Source organism: Symphalangus syndactylus, chromosome 8, assembly GCF_028878055.3.
Source record: "Symphalangus syndactylus isolate Jambi chromosome 8, NHGRI_mSymSyn1-v2.1_pri, whole genome shotgun sequence".
NCBI lineage: Eukaryota > Metazoa > Chordata > Mammalia > Primates > Hylobatidae > Symphalangus > Symphalangus syndactylus.
This window is the reverse complement of record NC_072430.2, coordinates 37885636-37909926: the sequence shown is the minus strand read 5'-3', so window position 1 is coordinate 37909926 and position 24291 is coordinate 37885636. Positions and strand designations below refer to the sequence as shown.

The 24291-nt window shown below is 39.1% G+C and overlaps 1 protein-coding gene across 13 annotated transcripts in view; it reads left to right on the top strand.

The window, feature by feature from the left end:
- NRXN3 (neurexin 3) overlaps window positions 1–24291 on the top strand; it is a 1686195-nt gene that overhangs the window by 796104 nt on the left and 865800 nt on the right. For 9 of the 13 annotated variants that reach the window (XM_055288601.2, XM_055288596.2, XM_055288588.2 and 6 more), the window contains exons 12-16: window positions 1968–2087; window positions 11380–11761; window positions 12551–12741; window positions 13508–13681; window positions 18199–18225. In XM_055288601.2, coding sequence (XP_055144576.1) covers window positions 1968–2087; window positions 11380–11761; window positions 12551–12741; window positions 13508–13681; window positions 18199–18225 — 894 coding nt within the window. The remainder of the gene's footprint in view (window positions 1–1967; window positions 2088–11379; window positions 11762–12550; window positions 12742–13507; window positions 13682–18198; window positions 18226–24291) is intronic. The other 4 variants (XM_055288598.2, XM_055288594.2, XM_055288597.2 and 1 more) reach the window with 1 other exon arrangement.

Below are 24291 nucleotides of genomic sequence, written 5' to 3'. Positions count from 1 at the left end.
GTTCTTGTTATAAGAATCCACATGATGTGGTCCATTTTCTTTCAATGCCCTCATTGTTGGCTGTTGTGAAGGCGACTGTTACATCAATGTTAGACCTGAACTTAATAAGATAATGAAGAGTGGCATCTAATCAGTTGAAAATGTGGGGAAATTCTGTTGTAATACATACATTTTATGTAATATTGAGACAAACATACAAAGCAAGATAAGCTGAGATGTAATCTAAAATGGTTTATTGTAGAATTACTTTATTCCTAAGATTCATTGCTCTCATGGCGTCACTACCCAATTTTGAGTGCATTTGGTCCTTTAGGTTTCCTTACTAAATGTTCAAATTTGGGTTGCCCTTGAGCTTTGGGTGCATTCTGAAAATTATTAAATATAATTTATTTGCTGTGCACATTGTAATTAAAAGAAACTTTTTCACTTTGAAACTCTGTTTATTTTTCAAGAGGAGAATTCCTCCAAACTTGAACTATTACCATAACTCTTATAACCAGCAGAAAATAGGAATACTAATTACTCGAAATTAAAAGGTATAGTTTGAAATTACCTGGAGATTTATATTCGCCTGAATAAAATATCTTCAGTCTTGGAGAGGAGGGAGGAGTGTAGCTAGTGACAGTTACATAATAAGCTTTCAAAATTACTTAGATAAAATATATTGACCCTAATTGATGGTTACCATAGAAATAGACTTATGTAGACATTGATTATTCAAACATTCATTAAACTCCTACTATGCACTTGGCCCTGTGCTCAGTATATGTTGGAGCCAAGTATATGGTTTTCCAAACTATTTCACATATATCCATAGGGATATATTAGCCACTTACATGTTGTATCATTTTTTTTCCTAGTCATTTTCAGGAATGGGTCTTTCCACGTATAGATTGACTAATCCAAAAATATTTAATCAGCATCTTTCTTCATGAGCTCAGCTATCCTCCTAGAAAGAGCAAACTTGATCTATCTTCTGCTTCTATGTAATCTTCTTTGTCTTTTAAATTTGCATTTCAGATCAATAACGATATACATCCTAAAAGAATGCGACATTTTCTTCCTTTATTGACTGGATTGTTTTAATGCCTCTGTGTCTCTCTTGCCATCTTTTGCCCCTAAGTACAATTCCTGTTACCCCTGATTCTTTATAGGGTTCACTTGAACCTTAGCTTGAGCATCTGGAGCATGGATCTGTTGAGACAACTTGGTTTATTCCTCTATTTAGTGGCAGTTTATATTAGTCATGCTTTTGTCCTGAAAAGTTTCAGTTTTGGAACTTTACGTCATTTCAGTTTTTAGGTATTTGGATGCTTTTGGAGGATGATGAACAATGGGAAAAGCCTGGGGGCCCTCACATTCCCTTCAGGAGCATTATTTATGATGGGGCGTAAAACTTGACATTATTACTATTGTAATGCTTACTATCGTGATTTCTATGGTCGTGAATCCTAGTAGGACCCTGGGTCAATGGAAATGTCAAGTTAAGGCAGTATGTGTTGCAAAGTTCTTTTCTCATCCTATTGGTGGATACTCTCTAAAAGCCAGACTGGCGTATCATGCTAAATGGCCAAATTATTCTAAAGAAAAAATATTATGGTAAATTTCCTATATCTTAAATAAATTCATCTGGATTCTAAGACTGAGAGATTAATGACTGCTAACTACAGCTTCCTGTAAATGATTACTTACTGCCATTGGCATTTGAAAACCTTATATCTAAGATAAAGGAAGGCACTATTTTTTTCATTACTGTGCCATTATACTTTATGTTTGAATTGAGACTTTTGCATTTGGGGACTCCTACGGAGAATCCATTGGATCAGTAAAATTCAAATGGACTTTGGGTGGAATATAATTCCTTGAATGCTGCTGGGTCATGTGCACCAGTGTGGTTTTGACAACCCTGATGCATGAGCACTACTTTCAGAATTGATTCTAACTGTGGCACTTACTACCATCCTTAGGCAAAGGACCAGAGACCTTGTATGCAGGGCAGAAGCTCAATGACAACGAGTGGCACACCGTTCGGGTGGTGCGGAGAGGAAAAAGCCTTAAGTTAACCGTGGATGATGATGTGGCTGAGGGTGAGTATGACTATGGTGAAATTCATCTCTCTTTTCTCTCATAGTCCTCTCGGTCATTGAGTGAGCAAACAATGTTTTGCAAAACCTTTTATTTTGCATAGTAGAAGTCACAAATCATGTTTTCTGTTGACAAACTCAGGCAAGGCTAAGAAGGTCTTCCTCTGTATTTTACAATCCCTTTTCATCAATGTGAGTTATGGAAATTACCTACTAACTATAACTACGTATTTATGGGTCTCTCTCCTTAGGCATAGAGTATGTGTCTGCAGAACAGATGTAGGGTTCTACAGATCCTTTTATTATTCAATCATTCAAAAATCACATGTCAATCTCCTCCCATATGCTGGTTCCTTCCATCAGTGAGTGAATCACTCTCTAGTAGAAGAGATGGGCAAACCAGAAATTCAGAACATTACAGGTAAAAGTAAGTACTAAAACAGTGCATGATACTTAGAAGGTGCTGAATAAGGTTTGGTTTAATTAATTACTTTTTAAATCATTATTAATTATCTATTCTGCACCACACACCATTTTACAAGGCACTGAGAATACAGTGATGAACAAACAAGCAAATCTTTAGCCTGGTGGAATTTACATTTAGAAGGGTGAGGAATAAATTAAGGAACCCATTCGTGTGGAAAGCAACATTCAGAGCTCCACACAATCAATAAGTATTTTGTAAGCGTTTGTTCTATGTCAGCAGCATGCTAGAATTGCAGAAGATAAAATGGAAACAGACGAGATTACCTGTTTCCTCAAATAATGAACCAATTAAGCAGATCAGATAGGACTCTGGTATTTGAAAATAGGACCAAAATATAAAATGAGATTCTAATTTTGGTGGGTGAGATTATAATTTGTCAATCAGAAGAGAGAATTACCCATTTGTGCTGGAGAAATCAGGAGTGGTGTATAAAGGTAGATCTTCAGACTGAATTTGATGTAATTTATGAAGGCTGAGGTATGAGAGAGGGTATCATCAAGTGTCATTTTACATACTATATCTTTTTTTTTCTCTTTTTTGAGATGGAGTCTCACTCTGTTGCCCAGGCTGGAGTGCAATGGTGTGATCTTGGCTCACTGCAAGCTCCGCCTCCCTGGTTCACTCCATTCTCCTGCCTCAGCCTCCCGAGTAGCTGGGACTACAGGCACCCGCCACCACGCCTGGCTAATTTTTTGTATTTTTAGTAGAGATGGGGTTTCACCATGTTAGCCAGGATGGTCTCGATCTCCTGACCTCGTGATCCACCCACCTCAGCCTCCCAAAGTGCTGGGATTACAGGCATGAGCCATCACGACTGGCCTTACATGCTATATCTTATAAGTCTTCCCTCTCTGATATTCTAGAGCAGGACACATCTATGAAGCAGAATTCTTATCCATATGGGAAAGAAGATTTGGGGCAGCATGGGATATTACATGTAACACTGTTGCCATCAGATCTGGGCCCTGACATTAACTTACAGGACGTTAGGAAAGTTAACATTCCTGGGCCTTGTCAAATGCAGTCAGTGGCCTAAGCCATCTCCATGGTTTCTTCTGTGAATAAGACAGTCAGTAGCCCTGGGAGTCTAATACAATCATTGCCACTAAAATGTTTTATGCCTTTGGGATAGATATACTGAACCTCTTTTTCCTAATTTCCTCCTTTTTAAAATTGAAATTCTATTATTTCTATGGGCTTTTCCAGCATGAATATTCTATAATTTGGGATCTTATAATTTAATTTTATATTCATGAGCCTGAGTTTCTATACTTCTGGAATCAGGAAATATAGTAAGATATGTACGTGCATGTGCAGGTGTGTGTGTGTAGAGAGAAGGATAGCCTGTGGATTAAGGAAGAGCGTCTAGGCACATATCCAGTGCCCAGTAGGCATTAGAAACTGTTAGCTGTGTTAAGCATATCAGCTCCTTTAATCTTCTGTCATTCACTATAGCCTTTAAAGGTAAGTGTTCTTAATGTCATTTAAAGGAAGCATAAAACTTTGAGAGCGTTGTATAATTAAGCTCCAAATCCATGTCAGTGTGATTCCACAAAATCATTCTGCTTGCTGTACTTCAAAATCCATCATAAGAAAATAATTTATCTTACAATATGGGAAAAATATAATGGAATGGGTTGGAGTGAGGTAGGGAATACATTAGCTTATTAAAGTCTCCTAAGAAACTTGCAGGAGGTAGACCACAACACTTGACCTCTCCCTCACAAAAACAAAGACAAACAGAAGCACCACAACAATTATCCAAAACACTTTGATTACACACAGACATAACTTAGAAGTGGGAGGTGAAGTTCCTGGTCTACTTGCCTGGAGCATAAATTCACATTCTGAAATGAACATTTTAAAAGAGATGTACAAATGGTTACACTATTTAGTGCCCACAGCCAACCTGAATTAATTATTCAAGAACTATATGAACTGTTGGTGCATCTGGATCCTGCAAAGGCCCCGGTGATGAGTCACACATCTCTTGCTCACTCCTCTGGGCTTGTCTCTGAAGGGTGATGGGATGCACAGCAGCTTCTGAAAAGCAGCCACGAGATGGCGACCTCACCCTGATCTCTCCTGACAGTGAGTTCCTTTCATTTTCCCTGGAAAATAAATGCTCCAAAAGTATAGTCATAAAGAACTACAGAGCTGAGGGTAGTATAATGTGTCTCTCTCAGTCATTATTCTTTTATGAAAACTTTGGAATAAAGGTATTTGTAAATTGCACTTTCTTTTACCACTAATAATTAAAAAGCAGGGCCAAGTCACGAAATGCCATTATCCAGTAATTTGATTTTTTGAAATTAATGAAGCTCTTTCATTTTCAGACGTGTCCCCCCCCACCCCCCGAACTTCACTGCTGATGGAAGAAAGCAGCCAGAAGGATAAAGAAATTTGAGAGAGGAAAAGTACTGTTTTGCTTATGAGCTACAATCTTGGGTTGCTTTTTACAGTGATAAGGGGTGGGGAAATTTTAATTTTAGTTCACAGAAGTCATAAAATCAGGCAATGAAACGAAAATACCCACAGTCCTCAAGTTATTAAGTAGTATCTCACTGACTTATTTAGTAATCCCTTTAATGTTCTTTAAGGTCCCCCTAGTGTGTTCAATTTCAGCTAGTTTATAGAAATGATGTAAAGAATAGGTCTGACTCACAAGAAATCAAAAGCAAGGATAGAAATACTCCTCAACCTTGTGTTTATCATTTATTGTAATGTGATTTTGTTCTTGGAAAAGCATTAAGTTCAGTTGACAGTTAATAATAATTGATTGATCGGTGTTTCTATTATTAAGAATACATTACTATACCAAGCACAACTTGAGTTATACTCCTCAGAATTGGGGCCTAATGCTGCATGAACTGCTTCCTCTGCCTAGAACTTCTTGCTAGTACAAAAATTTGCCCTTGCTAGTAGAAAAATTTGACTACACTGGTTCTTGTTGACTTTTTTTTTTTTTTTTCGTTGCTTGGATTCTTTTTATTAATCAAGTTATTGGTTTTTTTTTTTATTATTATACTTTAGGGTTTTAGGGTACATGTGCACAATGTGCAGGTTTGTTACATATGTATCCATGTGCCATGTTGATTTCCTGCACCCATTAACTCGTCATTTAGCATTAGGTGTATCTCCTAATGCTGTCCCTCCCCCCTCCCCCCACCCCACAACAGTCCCCGGAGCGTGATGTTCCCCTTCCTGTGTCCATGAGTTCTCATTGTTCAATTCCCACCTATGAGACTTTTCCTGTCCTTATCTACATAGCATATATAGCACCAAGCTGTAAAAAGTCATTTTGCAAAATTTTTCATTTAAAATTTATTTCTCATAGTAATTTTTAAAAACTTGATAAAATAGGATTGAGGAGTGTTAGGTCAAACAATGAAATGGAGTTCTTTATTGCCAGCCTTATTAGGAGACTTTAATAAGCTAATGTACATTGCAAGTCATTGATAAGTATACAGTATTTGCTAATTTTTTTTTTGGTTCCAGAGACTTTTTTTTACCAAAGTATTTTATACCACACATTTACACGCTTTTAAAAAATGCTGATATTATGGAGAAAGGGATGTGGGACCAGCAGAGCTAGGGAATTGTGGACAAACTATGAAGATTCTTGACTGGTACTCTATAAGCCTTCGTTTTCTTAACTTCTCTCCCCAAGTCTAAGAGCCACGAAAGGTCAATTTGCTTCCTCTCAGCGTTTCCTATTATTCTTTTTTGCTGAGCTCTTAGTTTTGGCCAGGAACGTCACGTGTAAAAATGGTGAGGACCCAAGCCTTGACCCCAAAGCAAATGTCTTAAATATAAACCCCTCCCCCGGGAGTTAGGAACGCTGGCTGTGCTCAGACCCCTTTGGTAGCCACTGTGGGACATATAGAAGACACAAGAGGTGGCCTCTACTTAAAAAGAGCCCACATTCTCACAAAAAAAGAGAAAAACGGTAAGTGAAATGACCACAATATGATTCAATCATTTCAGAGGAAGGGAGAGAAATGAATGCGGCATAATTAGTAATAGCGCACAGTTTAAGCCATAGGCACTCTATTAAGTACTTTACTTGTATTGATACTTTTAACCCTGCTAACTTCATACCTGTTTTACAGATGGGAATCTGAGGCATAGAAAAATTCAATAACTCCCCCAGGGTAACCCAGTGAAGAAGTCTTGGAGGCAGAATGCAAAGTCAGGCAGTACAGCCCTGGACTCTCCATGCTCATCCTCTAGATGCTATAAGCTACTGCTTGAACCTGGCTAGAATTTTCCATAAGTATATGTCCTTCATCACTCCAAGAGCTGGTTTGTAGACTGCTTGTTGGCCATCAGTGAAATATGGAAGTGAATGTGTGACAAGGAGGCAAGGCAACAATGCTGCTTTAGGAAAGGTGCTGGATATATTACCCATGAATTAGATGGAATGACATTCTGATACTGGGCCATAGGGAAGAAGTAAGAACTCCTTACAACAGCTTCTACATGGAAATTTCACCAGTTAAATTCTACCTACTGCTTTTCTTGGGCAGTGATGTGAGGAATAAGTCAAACCTTTTTTCCAAAGACAGATCATTGTGCTAGTAAAGATACGGGCTTTGGAATTAGCACACCTGGGTTCAATGTAGGGGTCTACCATTTACCACCTGCATGAATCTTGATCAAACTGCTTAACCTCTACAAGCTAAATGTCCTAACCTCTAAAGCAAGAGAAAGATACTTATCTACAATTTTATTGGGATAATGACATTTCATAGTGATTATGCAATATTTAGCACAATGCCTGCCTTATATGGAATTTTCAGTAGTCTTGGTTTTGGCTTGTTATCTTTCTCCCTAGTTACTTTTCTTTCCCCTGAAGTTTGAAAGAAGCTGCTGTGAGGTATGAATATATTTGCCCCTTAAGTGGAAAGTAGGTTCGGTTTGCAGACAGCATTCAGAGGAGACGAGTGAAAGGTTTCCATCACTACTATTGATTAAATGACACGCAGATTTTAAAAAAATTATTTTGTTAGTTTGGCACAGGTTTCAAACTTTCAGCAATCACTCATGCTTTGCGCAGGTGCAATAATATACTTATTTTTTGAAGTCTCCATCAACAAAGGTGTAAGTTCCTTTAGCACAGAGTGAAGCCAATTTTTTTTTTTTTTTTTGCCCCTGAGACAGAGTCTCACTTTGTTGCCCAGGCTGGGGTGCAGTGGCATGATCTCAGCTCACTGCAAGCTCTGCCTCCTGGGTTCAAGCAATTATCTTGCCTCTGCCTCCCAAGTAGCTGGGACTACAGGCGCGTGCCACCATGCCAGGCTAATTTTTTGTAGTTTTAATAGAGACAGTGTTTCACCATGTTAGCCAGGATGGTCTCTATCTCCTGACCTCGTGATCCACCCGCCTCGACCTCCCAAGCAAATTCCTTTTCTAATTTGATCCCACACGGCCTTCTTCCCCTCCCCTAGCCAACTTTTAGGTACGGCTTCTGTGTGGAGTCATCGTGAACTCTCAGTTTGTGTTCCTGGGCTAAGCTCTTAAATCCACCATTAACTTCACTTCTTGTATTTATCCACGTCCATGCTCAGTCTCTCTGCTGTCTCCTATCTCAGTAAACACTTTTTTTTTTTTTTTTTTGCTGTAAAAAATTAATTTTCTAGTGAGCAGAATTTCCCAACCCCTCAATCCTGGAGGTCAATTCATCCAGAATTTCTCTCAAAGCTCTCAACTTGACTTTAAAATTGTATCTTCAGATTCCTTTTGGAACACCAGTCTTCACCAGAGATTCTCCATTCTCACTTCTTAGTTCTCATCTTAGACTTTTTTCTTTGTAAAATAAGAATTAGCATGACTAGCATCATCATCATAGTTCAGTTTCTGTGTTTCCATGGATATTGATTATGACTCCCCCTCCCCATCATTTTCCAGCCCAGCTCCCCTTCCTGGTAGGAGTAGCTATAGCCAGTTTGACAGTAGATGTTTCTTTCAGTCACTTTATTAATTTAGAGCATGTGAATTTAGGTTATGTTGCTTTGCATTTTCACAGCCAGTGTGATTTTTAACACTTAGCAATTTTATTTCCTAGTTGTTAGCAGATTTATGTTGCATTTTGATTTTTATATTTAAGTTAACCAACATCGTTTTTTCTTATATTAAGAGAGTGATTTGTCACTAGTTGTCAAAACACCGCATAGAAGCTCATAACATGTAAATCTAATTTTTGTGCTTATAGGGAATATGATAAATTTTATTTTTATTTTTTTTAGAGACAGCATCTCGCTGTGTTACCTAGGCTGGAGTGCAGCCTCAAACTCTTGGGCTCCAGTGATCCTCCTTCCTTAGCCTCCTAAGTAGCTAGCACTATAGGTGCATAACTCTATGCCTGGCTAATAATTGTTTTTAAATTTGTAGAGACTGGGTCTTGCTATATTGCCCAGACTGGTCTTGAACTCCTAGCCTCAAGCAATCTTTCTGTCTTGGCCTCCCAAAGTGCTGGGATTACAGGCATGAACCACTGTCTCCAGCCAATTCTTTTTTTTTTTTTTTTTTGAGACCGAGTCTCGCTCTGTCGCCCAGGCTGGAGTGCAGTGGTGCAATCTCGGCTCACTGCAAGCTCCGCCTCCCGGGTTCACGCCATTCTCCTGCCTCAGCCTCTCCGAGTAGCTGGGACTACAGGCACCCGCCACCACGCCCGGCTAATTTTTTTTGTATTTTTAGTAGAGACGGGGTTTCACCGTGGTCTCGATCTCCTGACCTCGTGATCTGCCCACCTTGGCCTCCCAAAGTGCTGGGATTACAAGCGTGAGCCATCGCGCCCGGCCGTCTCCAGCCAATTCTTTAAATTAGGTCTGAGATTTTTCCCAAAGTGATAAAACCAATATTGAGCATTTAAGGGTATGATCTGGTTTAGTCTCCCAGATACTGAAGTTTAAGAGACCTAAGAAAATACAATCCTCCCTTTTCTTGTCACTGGAATTCTGAGCCAATAGAGAAAATATTGCAATGAGGATGGAAGGCAAATATCATTTTAATTAGTGATAACACACATTGATAATATTGCTTACACCCATGCAACTTCAGAATTAGACAGAATTGCCCACTTGAATAGTAGTTCAGAACTGGGCAGACATCCTTTGTGGAAGCAAGGCTTGCTCCTGTAACACCCATTCTATGGATGCATGCAGTAGAATGGACATTTCTGAAGGCAGCTTGCTCCAGCAAAGAGAAACAGGAGGTGTTAGGGGCTGAACTAAGCATACACAGCTTCTCTTTGCAGATTATCCTTAATATTTCTGATTATGTCACTTCTTCAGGAAAAGTTGTTAAAGGGGAAATAAAGAGATGCTATCAGTCTTGCTAATGGAGTTTCTTCAATGTAGAAGGTAACAACAAGAGAGGACAGGAAGAAAGAATTCCCCATCTCATGCTTGGCAGTAGAACATGGTTTGTTATGTTTTAACATGATTTTTCTATATAAATGTTGAGGAAGCCAATTTCTACTCTGGCCGCATTAATGATGTTTTTCTTTATTTTGTTATTAAAATTTCCAGTTCTCTTTGTATTTATTTCAAGCCCTCCTTATCCCCTCTGCCCTAGTCACTCACCACTTCTAGGTAAAATAGGTAATAAAAGTTCTAAAGAGTTCGTTTGTATCAGCTGAAGATATTTCCGTTGCGAATGTCAGAAACCCAACTCAAATGCTTTTAGCATGAAAGGGAGTCTATTGCCACACAGTTTGAAAAAGCTGGGAGGTGCCTGGCTTGATCCAGAGTCGCAAAGGACAGCACAAATGATTCTCTTCATTTTGTAATTGTCTTCTGGGTTGCTAGTCCTCTGATCCCTCTGATTTTCTTATAGCCTCCAGGAACTCAAAGCTTGCTTCTTACACCTCCAGCAATCCTCGCTTGCAAAGAATGCCTCTTTTCTAAGCGTACCAGCAAGAGTTCTGGAGCTGAGTGTGGCTGGGCTGGCTTGGGTTGTTGCCAGTTCTAAGGATGGTCCCTAAATCAGCCACAAGAGCATCACTTTGGAATTTGTTAGAAATGCAGATTCTCAGCCCTCACCCCAGACTTTTGAATTCTAAACTCTGAGGCCCTAAGCCCCCCAGGTGATTCTGATACACCCTAAAGTGTAATGACCGCTTTTTTAGTCTGTAGTCCAAAGTCTGTGATAGTTAGGGAGGTAAAATACATTGAGTGGTCTAGGCTGAGTAGCTTGATTAGGGTCAACTTTATCCAGTTCAGGTGGTTGAAAGGTCAAGAGGGGTGGGTAGCTTCCTAAAGAAAAATTACGTGTTATTATAAGATAAAGTAACAGTTGCTGGGCAGGTAAAGTCAACTGATATTCTATAATAGAATCCTTCCCACAAGTACTAAGTGGTGAGTTATTACGAGAAAAAATACTTGGTAGTGAATGCCCAAGACTTGTTTGTTGTGTCTTTACAAGGGTCAGAGCAAAAAGGCCTTTCTTCTTATAGTGTGTATTAGTGTCCAGTGATTCTCCTGAATGGAGAATACCAATAAATAGTTGTATCCTTTAGCCTGGGTTACTCATGACCTCATATTTCCCCTTATATGATGAGCCATGCTGAGCAGCTGCATGAGAGCATGGGATTCAGAACATGTAATTTGGGCAAGGCTAGTCCTCAGCGCCCAGATTGAGGTCAAGTAAGGTATCTACCACATTGAGTATTTGGTTTTCTGGAACTCACCCAAGAAAACTGAGTATTCTGTGTGGAAACAAGTTACACCCAAAAAATATACTTGAGAGTTTTGTGATGAATGATGGTAACTTCTTCTGTTTGTACCTCATTTACAATTTTCACAGGTACAATGGTGGGAGACCATACCCGTTTGGAGTTCCACAACATTGAAACAGGAATCATGACTGAGAAACGTTACATCTCCGTTGTCCCCTCCAGCTTCATTGGCCATCTGCAGAGCCTCATGTTTAATGGCCTTCTCTACATTGACTTGTGCAAAAATGGTGACATTGATTATTGTGAGCTGAAGGCTCGTTTTGGACTAAGGAACATCATTGCTGACCCTGTCACCTTTAAGACCAAGAGCAGCTACCTGAGCCTCGCTACTCTTCAGGCTTACACCTCCATGCACCTCTTCTTCCAGTTCAAGACCACCTCACCAGATGGCTTCATTCTCTTCAATAGTGGTGATGGCAATGACTTCATTGCAGTCGAGCTTGTCAAGGGGTAAGTAGAAGGGATCATGACTTACGTTGGACACTTTTAATCTGCTGAAGCTCTATGTAAAATATGGACATAAAAATAACTTGTCTATTCTACTCCCTACCCTTCATTCCTGACACATTCTTGCATCTTCCTTGATTAAATGGATCCATAAAATTATTAGGTCTGGAAAGGAGAGAGGCTTATGATTTAATTTAAAGGTCTTCCACTAACTCAACACTAACAAACTTTTTACTATGAAATGTAGCCCTTTAAAACTATAGAAGAAAAGCTTATTTTTGCAAAAGAGGGCTATGATTTGTGTTGCATCTAATTCTTGAGTATTACTAACTACAACCACCCAATTTATACCAAAAGATGAAACAAATATTTTAAATCCTACCGTTAGCCCATATATGCAAGCTTTTAGAAGCCACCCTTTCCTCAAGACATTTTACTACCATGTATTAGAAAATAGTCAAAACAAAAACCAAAACAGATTAATGGTTGACGATGAATTTAAAAGTCACCCCCTTATGTTTTGTAGTATACAACCTGGGCTACTTTGACTCTGGAGAGTATTAGTAGGTAGTGTTAATGAAATGGACTCGATGAGTATGGAATTATACTGAAGCATGATAGAATAAAATCTGACTATTCTTGTAACCTCATGTCAAGATTTAAATTATTCCTGCATTATGCCAATTTAGCACGGGGGATTTGAAGCCCCCTATGTCAGTTACACACATATAGCCATTAAACCACTTCAGGGATTTTCCAATTATTGGTTTTTTTTTTTTTTTTTTTCCCTAGGTATATACACTACGTTTTTGACCTCGGAAACGGTCCCAATGTGATCAAAGGCAACAGTGACCGCCCCCTGAACGACAACCAGTGGCACAATGTCGTCATCACTCGGGACAATAGTAACACTCATAGCCTGAAAGTGGACACCAAAGTGGTCACTCAGGTTATCAATGGTGCCAAAAATCTGGATTTGAAAGGTAAACCTTGTAAAGAAATTTAGTTTTTAATAGAGCTTTTCTTACAATAGGTAGACTGTTTCCGGAGGCAAATCACAGGTTCAGAGTGCCATGCATTTTTGGTACATCATCCATATCCTGTTTTAACAATGTTGAATTATCCTGTAATGCAATTTTTTCCGTTTTTACTTAGACGACTCATCAAGGAATCATTCATTTTCTCTGATAACCTCGGGAATGTCATGCTGTGGGGGCTGAGAGATGACAGGATAAGTGTCAAAGTGTGGGAGGGGCCATAATACAGAGGAAGGAATATAGGATTTGGAATTTCAGCTGAATCATTTAATGTCTGGTGTCATCAGTAAACTGTCTTAGCCTTGTTCAGCTTACACTTACTTTTCTCTGCAAAATGAGGATAGTAATTGTTAGTTTCTGTATAGGTTATGATAAGTTTTGATGGAATGTCTGTAAAACCCTCAGCATATTATTGGTAACAAGCACATAAAAAGCACTCAATAAATGCTTGCTTTGTTGACAATATTGTTAATCTTTACTCCATCTATGATGATTAAATTTTTGAGATGATGTATATAAAATGTATGACACATAATAAATGTTGGTTTCCTTTTTTTGCAGGGTAGAAACTCTGGTGCTAATCTCATTTATGCTGTGTACCCCCCAGCTATCTTATCACTTATCTGATGAATTATCTCAAGTGTATCAAACTAGTTGACATGGTCACCACATCCTTTACTCATTCTCTTTTTCTACTTACTTTCCCTTTCAGGTGATCTCTACATGGCTGGTCTGGCCCAAGGCATGTACAGCAACCTCCCAAAGCTTGTGGCCTCTCGAGATGGCTTTCAGGGCTGTCTGGCATCAGTGGACTTGAATGGACGCCTGCCAGACCTCATCAATGATGCTCTTCATCGGAGCGGACAGATCGAGCGTGGCTGTGAAGGTACAACCTATTTTTTTCTTGTTAAGCTACAGCCTTGTTGCAAGCACCAAGCCTCTTTGCTTCCTCTGCCAGTGCCTCCTTCCTCAGTTGACCAGTTCTGTCTCATTCTCATTTGCCATGTGACATTGCATCACCATCAGTGTCATCTTGTCACTGGTTCAGTATGTCAAGACATGTGCCACAGGCTCCAGGAATGTATGTTGGCAGATGTTTTCTGAGTATCACATACTTGCCAATAAAAATAAAATAAAATAAAAAACTTCCCTGGCATTGACATCAGGCTTCTTCCAATGTGTACCTTGGCTTCCAGAATGGCTGAAAGAGCACTGGAGACTTTTATTGATACTTTAATACATGATGAGGGGAAAATCAGAGATTTTATGTAGGTGTCACTAATTAATAAAATGTTTCTTATTTTGGCTGATAGTGACTGCATTATTTAATGCAAATCTAGCAGGTGATAGGAAAACGATGTCCAAATGCCATGATGATGGAAGGGAACTAACATTTATTAAGTACTTACTAGTTATCAGGCATTGCTAGGCAGTTCTTTAGGGTGGTAAAATGGAACATTATGGGCTTTGATATTAGAAAGACCTGGATTCAGCTCCAGGTAGTAGCTCTTGTTAGCTATGTGACATTTGGAAGGTGATGTAACTTCTCTAAGCTATATCTTTCTTACCTATAAAACAGGGCAATAAAATTTACCTTGAATGTAAGGAAATCAGAAATACACATAAAATGCCTGGTATGTAGTAGGTACTCGATGAATGGTAGGATTATTGTTTACAAATATTATTTTATGTCAAACATCTAATAATACTGCATGTCTACCCATGCAGCACAACAAATCATGCTCAGCCTGTTCCTGTAGATGATCCACTGTCTCTAGAGATATTAAATGAATTTTACAGGTCTTCCTGAATCCAACAATTCTTTGCAATGTAAACAATCTAGTTTTAACCAGCAGATGGCAGAAGTGAACACATTCAGCCTTCCCTAGTAGCCTTGGGTTGGCTGAAAACGTGACTCTTACCTAACTTGAAAGGCAAAAAAGTTGCCTGACCAAGGATCTATGTAATTATTTCCTTTTTTTCTTTTTGAGCCTTTTGGTTGAGCCTTATGGTCCTGTGTTTGTGCAATATATTGTGTTTCCTTGTATCAGTTGTTAATTTACCACATCAAATCTGTTCATTCCTCTTCTGTGTTCAACTTCATGTATCGCTTCTGTTCTTAAACAGCTTCCATCTGGGTTCGCTCATCATCGTAAACACACTTTTATAAAAGCTTCCTCTCAGCTTATCAGGCTGACTTGGAGTTATGGAAATTGTTTCCCTTTGCCTAAGAGTTATTTTTGTATTTTGCACTGGTAATAGGAATGTTCATTCCTATAACCCACTCCATTTTTCCTTTATCCAGAAATATTTCTTAAATTCTCTTGGCCAAATATGGTGTTTGTAGTATGTAGTGTGTGTGTATGTGTGTGTGTGTGTGTGTGTGTGTGTGTGTATAAAGGGACAGGAGGTTGGGAATCACTAAGCCCTTAAAGCAGCCACTTTGCTCCTAGAAATGAAAAATTTCATTCAATCAAGGATTTTTGTCTCCTTGGCTTGCTTTTAGTTCTTTTGTGTATTAAAGGGCAATCCTGGAATAGATGTAGTATTTGGAATTAAATTGAATATAGTAGTTTAGAAGATTGTGGAATGGCAGTAATTCCTTTTATCCTGGAGTAATTAATCATATGAAGTCAAATCACAATATAAGAGCACATATTAGAAAGCATAAGATACTGATCAAATGTTACATAATTTTTATCATGCCATCAGTTCTTCAGATTTAAAAGTTAACAGGAATCATCCATTTAACTCTATGTCAATGTTTTCCAATAGATACATGTAACACATGCAATTATAAATTTCCTAGTAGCTACATTTCAAAAAGGTATAAAGTAACAGGTCAAATTTATTTTAATTTTGTATTTTATTCAATTTAACTAAATATACCCAAAATATTATTTCAGAATGTAATAGAGATAAAATTATCAATATTTTACACTTTTTTTCATATTAAGCCTCTAAACTTGAGTATGTATTTTATACTTGCAGCACACCTCAACTCAGGGGCTACATGCATTTAAAGTGCTCAATACACATGTCAATGGCTACTGTATTGGTAGTACAGGTATACAGAATACAAAAATTAAGGTATAAATAAATAAAGCTATAGTATTGGATTAAAAAGATGTCTAAACTTTATAAAAGGGTACTAAAATGTATAATATAAAGGGAGAATGACCTCACTTAAGAGAGTTTTAAGAGAAGCAGTAAGAGCATCAGCAAAAAGAAATTACATAACGAGTTGGGGAAAATGTCCCTATCCCTATCTACAGCTCTATGTGCAGTTTGGCATTACTCATCACATGCATTACAGAGAGCTCCGACCTTCCTCTGAGTATGGTTGATTGTTCAAAGCCAGATATTGTGGCTTGATGGCTCCACCATCTGAATCTATGGTGAGTCCCATGAGCCTAATAGCACTGCACTCTATTGCCATGGAGATAATTACAACGGTTACCCACTGAGCATTATGCCTACCCCGCTGGGTGGGATGAAGTGGAGGGTGAGTGCTGAGGCAAGAAAGTCCTTGTTGATTGTACACAAATGACTTGGATAATTAGCCTAAGTGGCCAGGAAAAATGGCCCAAAGTGGGTTAAGGCATAAATTACTGTCTTTGGAAGTTTGTACCACTGTGAATAAGCCCTTGCAAGGACCCCAGGAGCGTTTTAGGGTTCTGTGTAAGATGGTGGGGAGGTAAAGGGAGAGCACAGAACATTGGAGACACTGCAAAAAGGCATCATTTTTATTCTGAATCTCTTGTGTAGAGCATGAGACCCCCAAGAAAGCCTTTGAGCATTAGGTAGTATGAGGACCACAGGAAACAGAACATGTTTCCTAATTTATCATTTCTTTTGTTTAGAATAGTAAACAAATGGGGGATGAGGTTTTATAACTAAGAACTAAGACCAGAATCTCTTCAAGATATGTTTTATTCTAGCAAATCTAGAATACACAGATAAACATATACACACACACACACACAGATAGATAAATATCTGTATCTATCTACATTTAATATGTGTTTCTATCAAAGTCATTGACAATGACACTTTAAGATCCCTAGGTAGTAAATGTATTACCTTCCCTATTATATCAGACCCATGACAGCAGGTAAAATAAAAGGCAAAAGAGTCCAAAATTATTTTTATTTATTTTATTGATTGATCGAGTGAGTGAGTGAGATGGAGTTTTGCTCTTGTTGCCCAGGCTGGAGTGCAGTGGCGTGATCTTGGCTCACTGCAACCTCCACCTCCCAGCTTCAAGCGATTCTCCTGCCTCAGCCTCCCAAGTAGCTGGGATTACAGGTGCCTGCCACCATACCCGGCTAATTTTTGTATTTTTAGTAGAGATGGGGTTTTATCATGTTGGCCAGGCTGGTCTTGAACTCTTGACCTCAGGTGATCCGCCCGCCTCGGCCTACCAAAGTGCTAGCAAAATTATTTAAAAACATACTGATTTACTACTCTTCAGCTCTCAAGTATGAGTAGCAAAAAAGAAAAAAATCTTGAAACTAGTATTTGATTTTATGTCTCTGATAGATGCAAAGTGTATAATTTAGATATTAAGTGCAATTTCCGGGCAACTCCTAGTCAACATTTAGTTGTAACTGGATACCTCTCAATTTAAGCTAGGGTTTTTAAAAAAATCATACTTGACTTAATACGTGGCTGGTAAATGTATCTTCCTATATTGAGGCCAGCTTTGCTGCAGAGGCCAAGGCATGATCAGCTAGAAATGTGGTTTCACAATTGCAGATGATAAACATCTGAAAGAAATACACCTGCTTTGTTTTGAAACTGGCATGAATAAATAAAAATGACATTAGTCTGGTGCCCTTTTGCCCACAACTATTTGGGTTTGGATATATTTTTAAAATTAAACAAATTGAGCTTTTTGGTGTTCCCAAATCACCATGATCCAAATGTCTAATTCTAGTGCCAAATTCCTGGGTGGTGTTTGCAAGAGGGCACAAGGGGTACACTCAAGTGACTCTTTCATGCTCAACTCCTAATGTTTAGAATTGTTTCTGTGGGCTCCATCTGATTGCACACACGTGTTTTTCAGTCTGACCATGCACTCCCCGAGGTTGGCTGTGTGGATGTGAGAAAGCTCTTGTTGCCCATTGCCTGTGCTTTGTCAAGTCTGATGCACCCCTGCCCTGCTCTGCTGACTTGGCTCTGAGGAGGCCGGCTCTGTTCCTGGTCTGCGCGTCCCTCTCTGCCCTACTCCTCAACCCCGTCTTTGCTGTCTCTGGTGAACCTGTAGAGCATTTCAATTGTCTGTCTGAGTGATGGTTATGCAGATGGCGTTTTCATTTCTGTAATGTTATCCTGGTTTATTCTACCTCTTACTAACCTCTGGTTATTGTTTTCGCTTTTTCTGTTCTTTTGCTAACAAAGTTGCGTTGACCAAAGCTGACCTGCAAGGTAGAGAAGGTTCTTGTTCCCATTACCACTTTGGACTGAAAGATGCCCTGTGTAACCCTTGGTATCTTTTCTTTAGAGATCTTCAAGCTGTCACACCTCTTGGACAGCAGCAATTGCGGGGAGGTGGCTGAACCCTGTGTTCTTCTGAAAGGGTGACAGATAACCCAGATCAGTGCAGGAAAAATAGCTATCAAGAGGAGACCTCATGGAGAAAGAAACATGATTCCATTTTGGGGGGTAGCAAAGTGTTTTGACAGCATCCCGTACTGTGACTATCCACAAACACATTAATTTACTCTGGAAATGATGAATACCTCTCCAAGTAGTTGCCATGGAGGGGTTGGCTCCTCTTAATTTATTCACCATAGATAGAAGAAAGAACTTGGAATGAAAAAAAAAAAGGCCAATTGAGCCCTTAATTTATTATTTTCTGGGTCAGGGAGGTCATTTTCTAGAGCAGGACATTTAAGTACTTGGGCTTTATGAAAGAGAATGTCATTTTCTCTTAACTAGTTTTTTTTTTTTTTTTTTTTGAGATGGAGTCTCGCTCTGTCGCCCAGGCTGGAGTGCAGTGGCGCAATCTCGGCTCACTGCAAGCTCCGCCTCCTGGGTTCACGCCATTCTCCTGCCTCAGCCTCTCCGAGTAGCTGGGACTACAGGCACCCGCCACCACGCCCGGCTAATTTTTTGTATTTTTAGTAGAGACGAGATTTCACTGTGGTCTCGATCTCCTGACCTCGTGATCCGCCTGCCTCGGCCTCCCAAAGTGCTGGGATTACAAGCGTGAGCCACCGCGTCCAGCTTCTCTTAACTAGTTTTAAAGTTTTAAATATTTCTGGGCATTTGGGAGACATTAATGTCATTAAAATGTTTCAGAGGTTTATATTTTCTATTGGGGATTTTGGTTGAGCACTTTAATTTCCTGTTTTGTGATCTCAGGAAAAAAGTACTCTTGAGGAAGAAGATGATCTGTCATTTTAATACTGAATACCCTATAAAATACCATATGTGAGATGTTAGTGAGTATCTATTGCAGGAACTACTTTGTCCACTATTCAAAGAGGCATCTTACAAAGTCAGTAATGGCCCACTGATCCTATGGTGCCAGGCTGCTATGACTCAGAATAACAAGGGAGGAACAAGCATTTTAGGTGTCTTTTGGCTGATTGTCAAGCAGGAGACTGAGCCTCAGGACCTCTGCTGAGTTTGCAGTCAGTCCAAATCGTTAGAAGTGGTTAAGGCAAAGGTAACTTTCAAAAAATTACTTTTCATCTAAAAAGATCATTGACTTTGCCGTGACTTACTTGTTATATGCCCTGTAGCTAACCAGTACAAGCGCCTATCTCTCCAGAAGACGCCCACCAATAAAGACTCTCTCTCACTATTTTACCATAACTTTGTTTTTCTTTATTGCCTCTTAGCAGATTCACATATATTTTAGTATATATTTAAATTAAATAAAAGAATATACACTAGTTAGGACTTAAAGTCAGAGGAAGCTTTACAATAGCTTTCAGTTTCAAAGTATAGAGGGCCCTTGTGGCAATACTGTTGTTTTAGACATTATGTTTAATTGTCAAGAAAGATCCACTATATATTACTCTGTAAATGGAAGGGAGAGAGAAGCGGGCAGGATTTGATCTGCAATGCAAGACAATCCAAGGAGGTTGAAGCTCCTTAGGACTGGATTTAGCGGATTAAACTAGACAACTACATCTCTTCCCTGACTTTACTATTACGCAGGGTAAGAACTATATGGATTTTGAATTCCCAGAGCTTAGCGTATTCTCTCACCTAGAGAATCCAGACATGGCAAAATAATCTGAAAGTTCTAATCCAAAGGAATAATGGTTTGTAGGGAGAAGTGAGTGATTGATTTCTATGCCTAAAGTAAATTGTTCACCAAAGCGTAGATACAGATTTAGGGACATAGTGGTTTGGAATATCTTGATGTTTCCTTTTATGGAAGCAGTCTAGGCATCGATATGGTTTTAACATTATTACTCCATTGGCACGAACTTTCCTCCATTCTTGTAATGACTTGATAGTCTGTTTGTTTGTGGCAGGAGCTGCTATTCTTTTCAATTATTTGGGGCCGTCTTACTCTTTCCCTGTTTTATAGGAAAAGCTTTTAGTTTTTTGTTTCCTAACATAGGGGTGTGGACTATTACTCACAAGCTGGCTTTTTCAGCTACAACCTGTGAGTATAGATAGTACTAATTACCATGAAGTATGAAGGGTAGTGAAGACATATGACAAGGAAATGAGGCAGTCGGAAGCCTAGACAAAAATGTATTCAGAAGGAAATATAACAATGAGGTGTAAGAAGTGACATAATGAGTCTAGATGAGTCAACAGCTTAAGTCCTCTTGTTATTGTGTGGTTGGGGTAGTGTTTTATTTTTTATTTAAAAAATTTTGACTTCTCCAGTGAATGTGTTGTTGAATTTAACAGGAAGTTAGTGTCAGCTATGCCTGTGTATCAGGGACTAGGTACTAGGGATGCTAGGATACTGCAGATGAGATGCAGTCTCTAACTTCTAAGAATTCCACAGGCGATCAGCCAATAATTACAATGCAAAGTGAAAACTGCTATCCTAGAGATATGTGTCCCGCCATGTGAGCATGAAGGAACACACTGGATCGTGTAGGGTCGTGGTGGTCATGGGGAGTGCTCAGGGGATATCTTCTCAGACAGAGTTTGAGCTGAGTCTGACGGACAAGCACGTTTTAGATGCATGAACGATGGAAGCACATTCGAGAGCTTGGCTTATTTAGAAACCTACAACAAGCTCAATGTGGCTGAAATAATGTGCGTGTGGGGATATGATAGCAGATGAAATGGGAGTGGTAGGATAGAGACAGGTGATGACAGACTTTTCCTGTAAGAAGTTGGACTTTATCCCAAGGATGCTGTAAGGAGGACAGAGATTTGGGTTAGATTTTCATTTTATCAAGATCACTCTGACACTAGAATGGAGAAGGAGTGATGCAGACAGAAACTAGAAACAGAGAGCAGAGTCAGGAGTGAAGCAGCATATTCTGAGACAGAGGGAAAGACATGCCCCCAGTGCCTGTTACTTTACTCGGTCAAGGAGGTAAACAAGTTTCCCTTTCGCATGAAACCTCGAAGAGCTAGAAAGAAAGTGAACTCTTTCTCCTGTTTGCTGCACACCCCTCTCCACTGCTACACTGTTGTTCTGGTTAGTAGCACATATATTTTCACATTATGACAAAGGATATCAAGGAAGAAGTTTACCAACTTTCCTGGTTTCAGGCCAGAATCTACATCTCTCTCGGTCAATAGAGGAGATAGGAGCTCTCCACAGTACTCCTGTCATCCACAGGAGGGAGGTTGCCTTGCTGAGCAGTGCAGTCTTTGTATCAGTGTACTTCGGACAGAATGACAGTTTCTACAGAACATTCAGAAGTAACTTTCTAATTCCTTTTTGTTTTTAAGAAGGGTATTAGTGGAAAGGAAGAGATTTCCTAAAAGCCTATTCATGGAAGAAAGGAGCTGCAGAACTATAAAAGAAATATTAGAATTGACCTGTTGGGCGTGAGGCAGATGACATAAACTATGAGAAATAAAAGAATAACTCTTTTTTTGTATTAGGTGATTAATTAGAATCTTCGTATTCCACCTTTAATTATAACTTCTTTTAGCAGGTTTTATTTCTGAAGTTCAATGACTTTTTTTCTAGAAATGTAAGGTGTTCCTCTGCCCAGATGTGAACAGGTGGTCAGGGGATCCAGGATCCATTGGATCTGGGTGCTAAGTGCTGGCTATTTTGAGAAAGTCAATCAATGTATTGGGTTCAGATGCCTTGGAAATCTCAAGATTCTTTAAAGGCATTTTAGAACAGAGTTAGAATTAGTCAAACACCTTTAGTAGGTAAAGGAAATTTTAATTCCCCAACTGTCTTTACTATGATGAATATTGTCCTCCACCTCATATTCTCCCAAACTGAAGATTGTGTCATGTTCTCCATTATATTTTTTGTTATAAAATATAGTACTTGACCTGCTATAAGTTCTTCAAAATGATTTCAATTGTGGAAAATAATGAGAGACATAAATTACAGTGAACTTCCCATTATTGTTCTTGTGTCCTTTTCTTCCACATTATACAAGAGAGGCGTACAACACAACTGTGTCAGTGTGGCACACTACCATAATGCATCTTGTTTCTGGACTCCTCATCAACTGTACACCTAACTTAAGTGGGAGGAGGAAACCTGATTATTGTCCTTTCCAGCAGAATTGCTGATGATCTTTATTGAGAGTCTCCTTGATGAAGGCGTACACTAAGGACTTGGCAGGTTGTATCTCCATTGTGACTACAACGTTACCTGATAGATACTGTTGTCTCTGTTTCATAGGTGACTTTATAGGTCTTGCATATGTTCTTTCATTTAATCCTCACACCATATGATGCAGTAGAAATACGTATCTCCCTTATACAGATGGGGACCCCGAGGTTTAGAGTTTATATCACCAGCCCAAGGTCACATTACTAGTCAGTGATTAAACTGGATTTTAAAGGCCATGACCTTTTGCCTATTATGCCATATAGTGTGAGTCTGGATTTGCTTATTTCCAAAGCAGAAAGAGTACATAGATGACCAGAGAGTATCTGAGAGTTTTCTCCATGCTGACTTTATGGTAGATGGTTTTCATAACCCCACCATTTTGAAAATTTCTAGATAATATTTGCACAATGTTAGAGCAAAGTATTTTAAATTACCTCTTTTTTTTGTTGTTGAGACTGGGCTTTGAAACTCCTTCTCTCTCTCTTTTAAAGTATATTCCACTCCCCCAGCAGACCGCTACGTCAGTGCCTAGAAAACAAGGAAAAGCAGACAGACTCCTCAGTTTACATTTTCTAAAGAATCATTGACTTATGAGGGATTGTGTATCACTTTGAAAAGAGTTATTTGACCTTTGTGACCCAGGCATCCCCTGAAAATAGGGTGGGTTGAGGAAGAAGGCTTCATGCTACCAGCCATCCTCTTCCTCTTACAAATACCCTACCTGAAGCAAGTATCAACTCCCACCTCTCTACTGTCATGGAAGTGTGCTGTGGGTAAATCACTGTACTCTTAAGCTGTAATTATTCTTTTTAGATCATTGACCATCAAGAGCAGTGCTGTGCTAGAACTGGCACTGGCACAGGAATTTCTAGGAATTTTGTAAGCCAGTTTACATGAGGTAACATGTTATGGCTTGAAATTGGCTATGAGGGGAGTACTAATAAAACCAACACGTGTTACAAATCAGTTTTATTTTCCTTTTCCTGAGGTGCTGGTTGTTAAACATTTACTAGTGATATATTACCAATAAAAGGCCATTGGGGATAAAGACACCATGAAGCCATCTCAGTCAACCAATTCCCATCCATGGCCGTAACCAATTTATACCCAACGTATTATGAGAGGGTTGAAGTGGTTGAAGAGAGTAAAGGTGTTAGTGAAACTGCTCCAAATGTTAGATTTTATTGTTTGTCTTTTTCACTGATCACTCTAATCATGTGACCTTTTTAAAACCTCTGTTTGAGAAGAGGAAGCCATAAGCATCTGAACATGCTTGAGAAGAATGATTTTGATGCCTTGCTTAGTTTTAGTAAGGCATAGGTCCTGACTTCAAGACAAAAAGCATGATCTTGGGAATACAGCCACCCTTAGGTCTCTCTGACAATGAAGTTTTATAATAAGATTTAGGACTCTATTCTCTGGCATTGCCTTATGTTCTATAAAATGGGACCTAGAGTATTCGCGTCTCAGTGGATTCACTTGACATTTTTAAGGGATCTTTGCTTTCTTATTTTAAAGCTAAATATAAGTGAATTTGGCTTCCTCCAGTTAAAATGAATAGATCTTATGTTGTCTGTAAATGACTCTTTTCAGAAAAGCCAAGGGGACTCAACACTGTAAATTTAGAAATACTCTGAAAGCTATGGAAGTAGCTTTGCTGAAGGGTCCGAGACATATATTCAGCTAAGTAAATAGGCTATCCTTATTATCAGGAATATCCTCTGTATTAGTTAGGGTTATCCAGAGAGCTATCA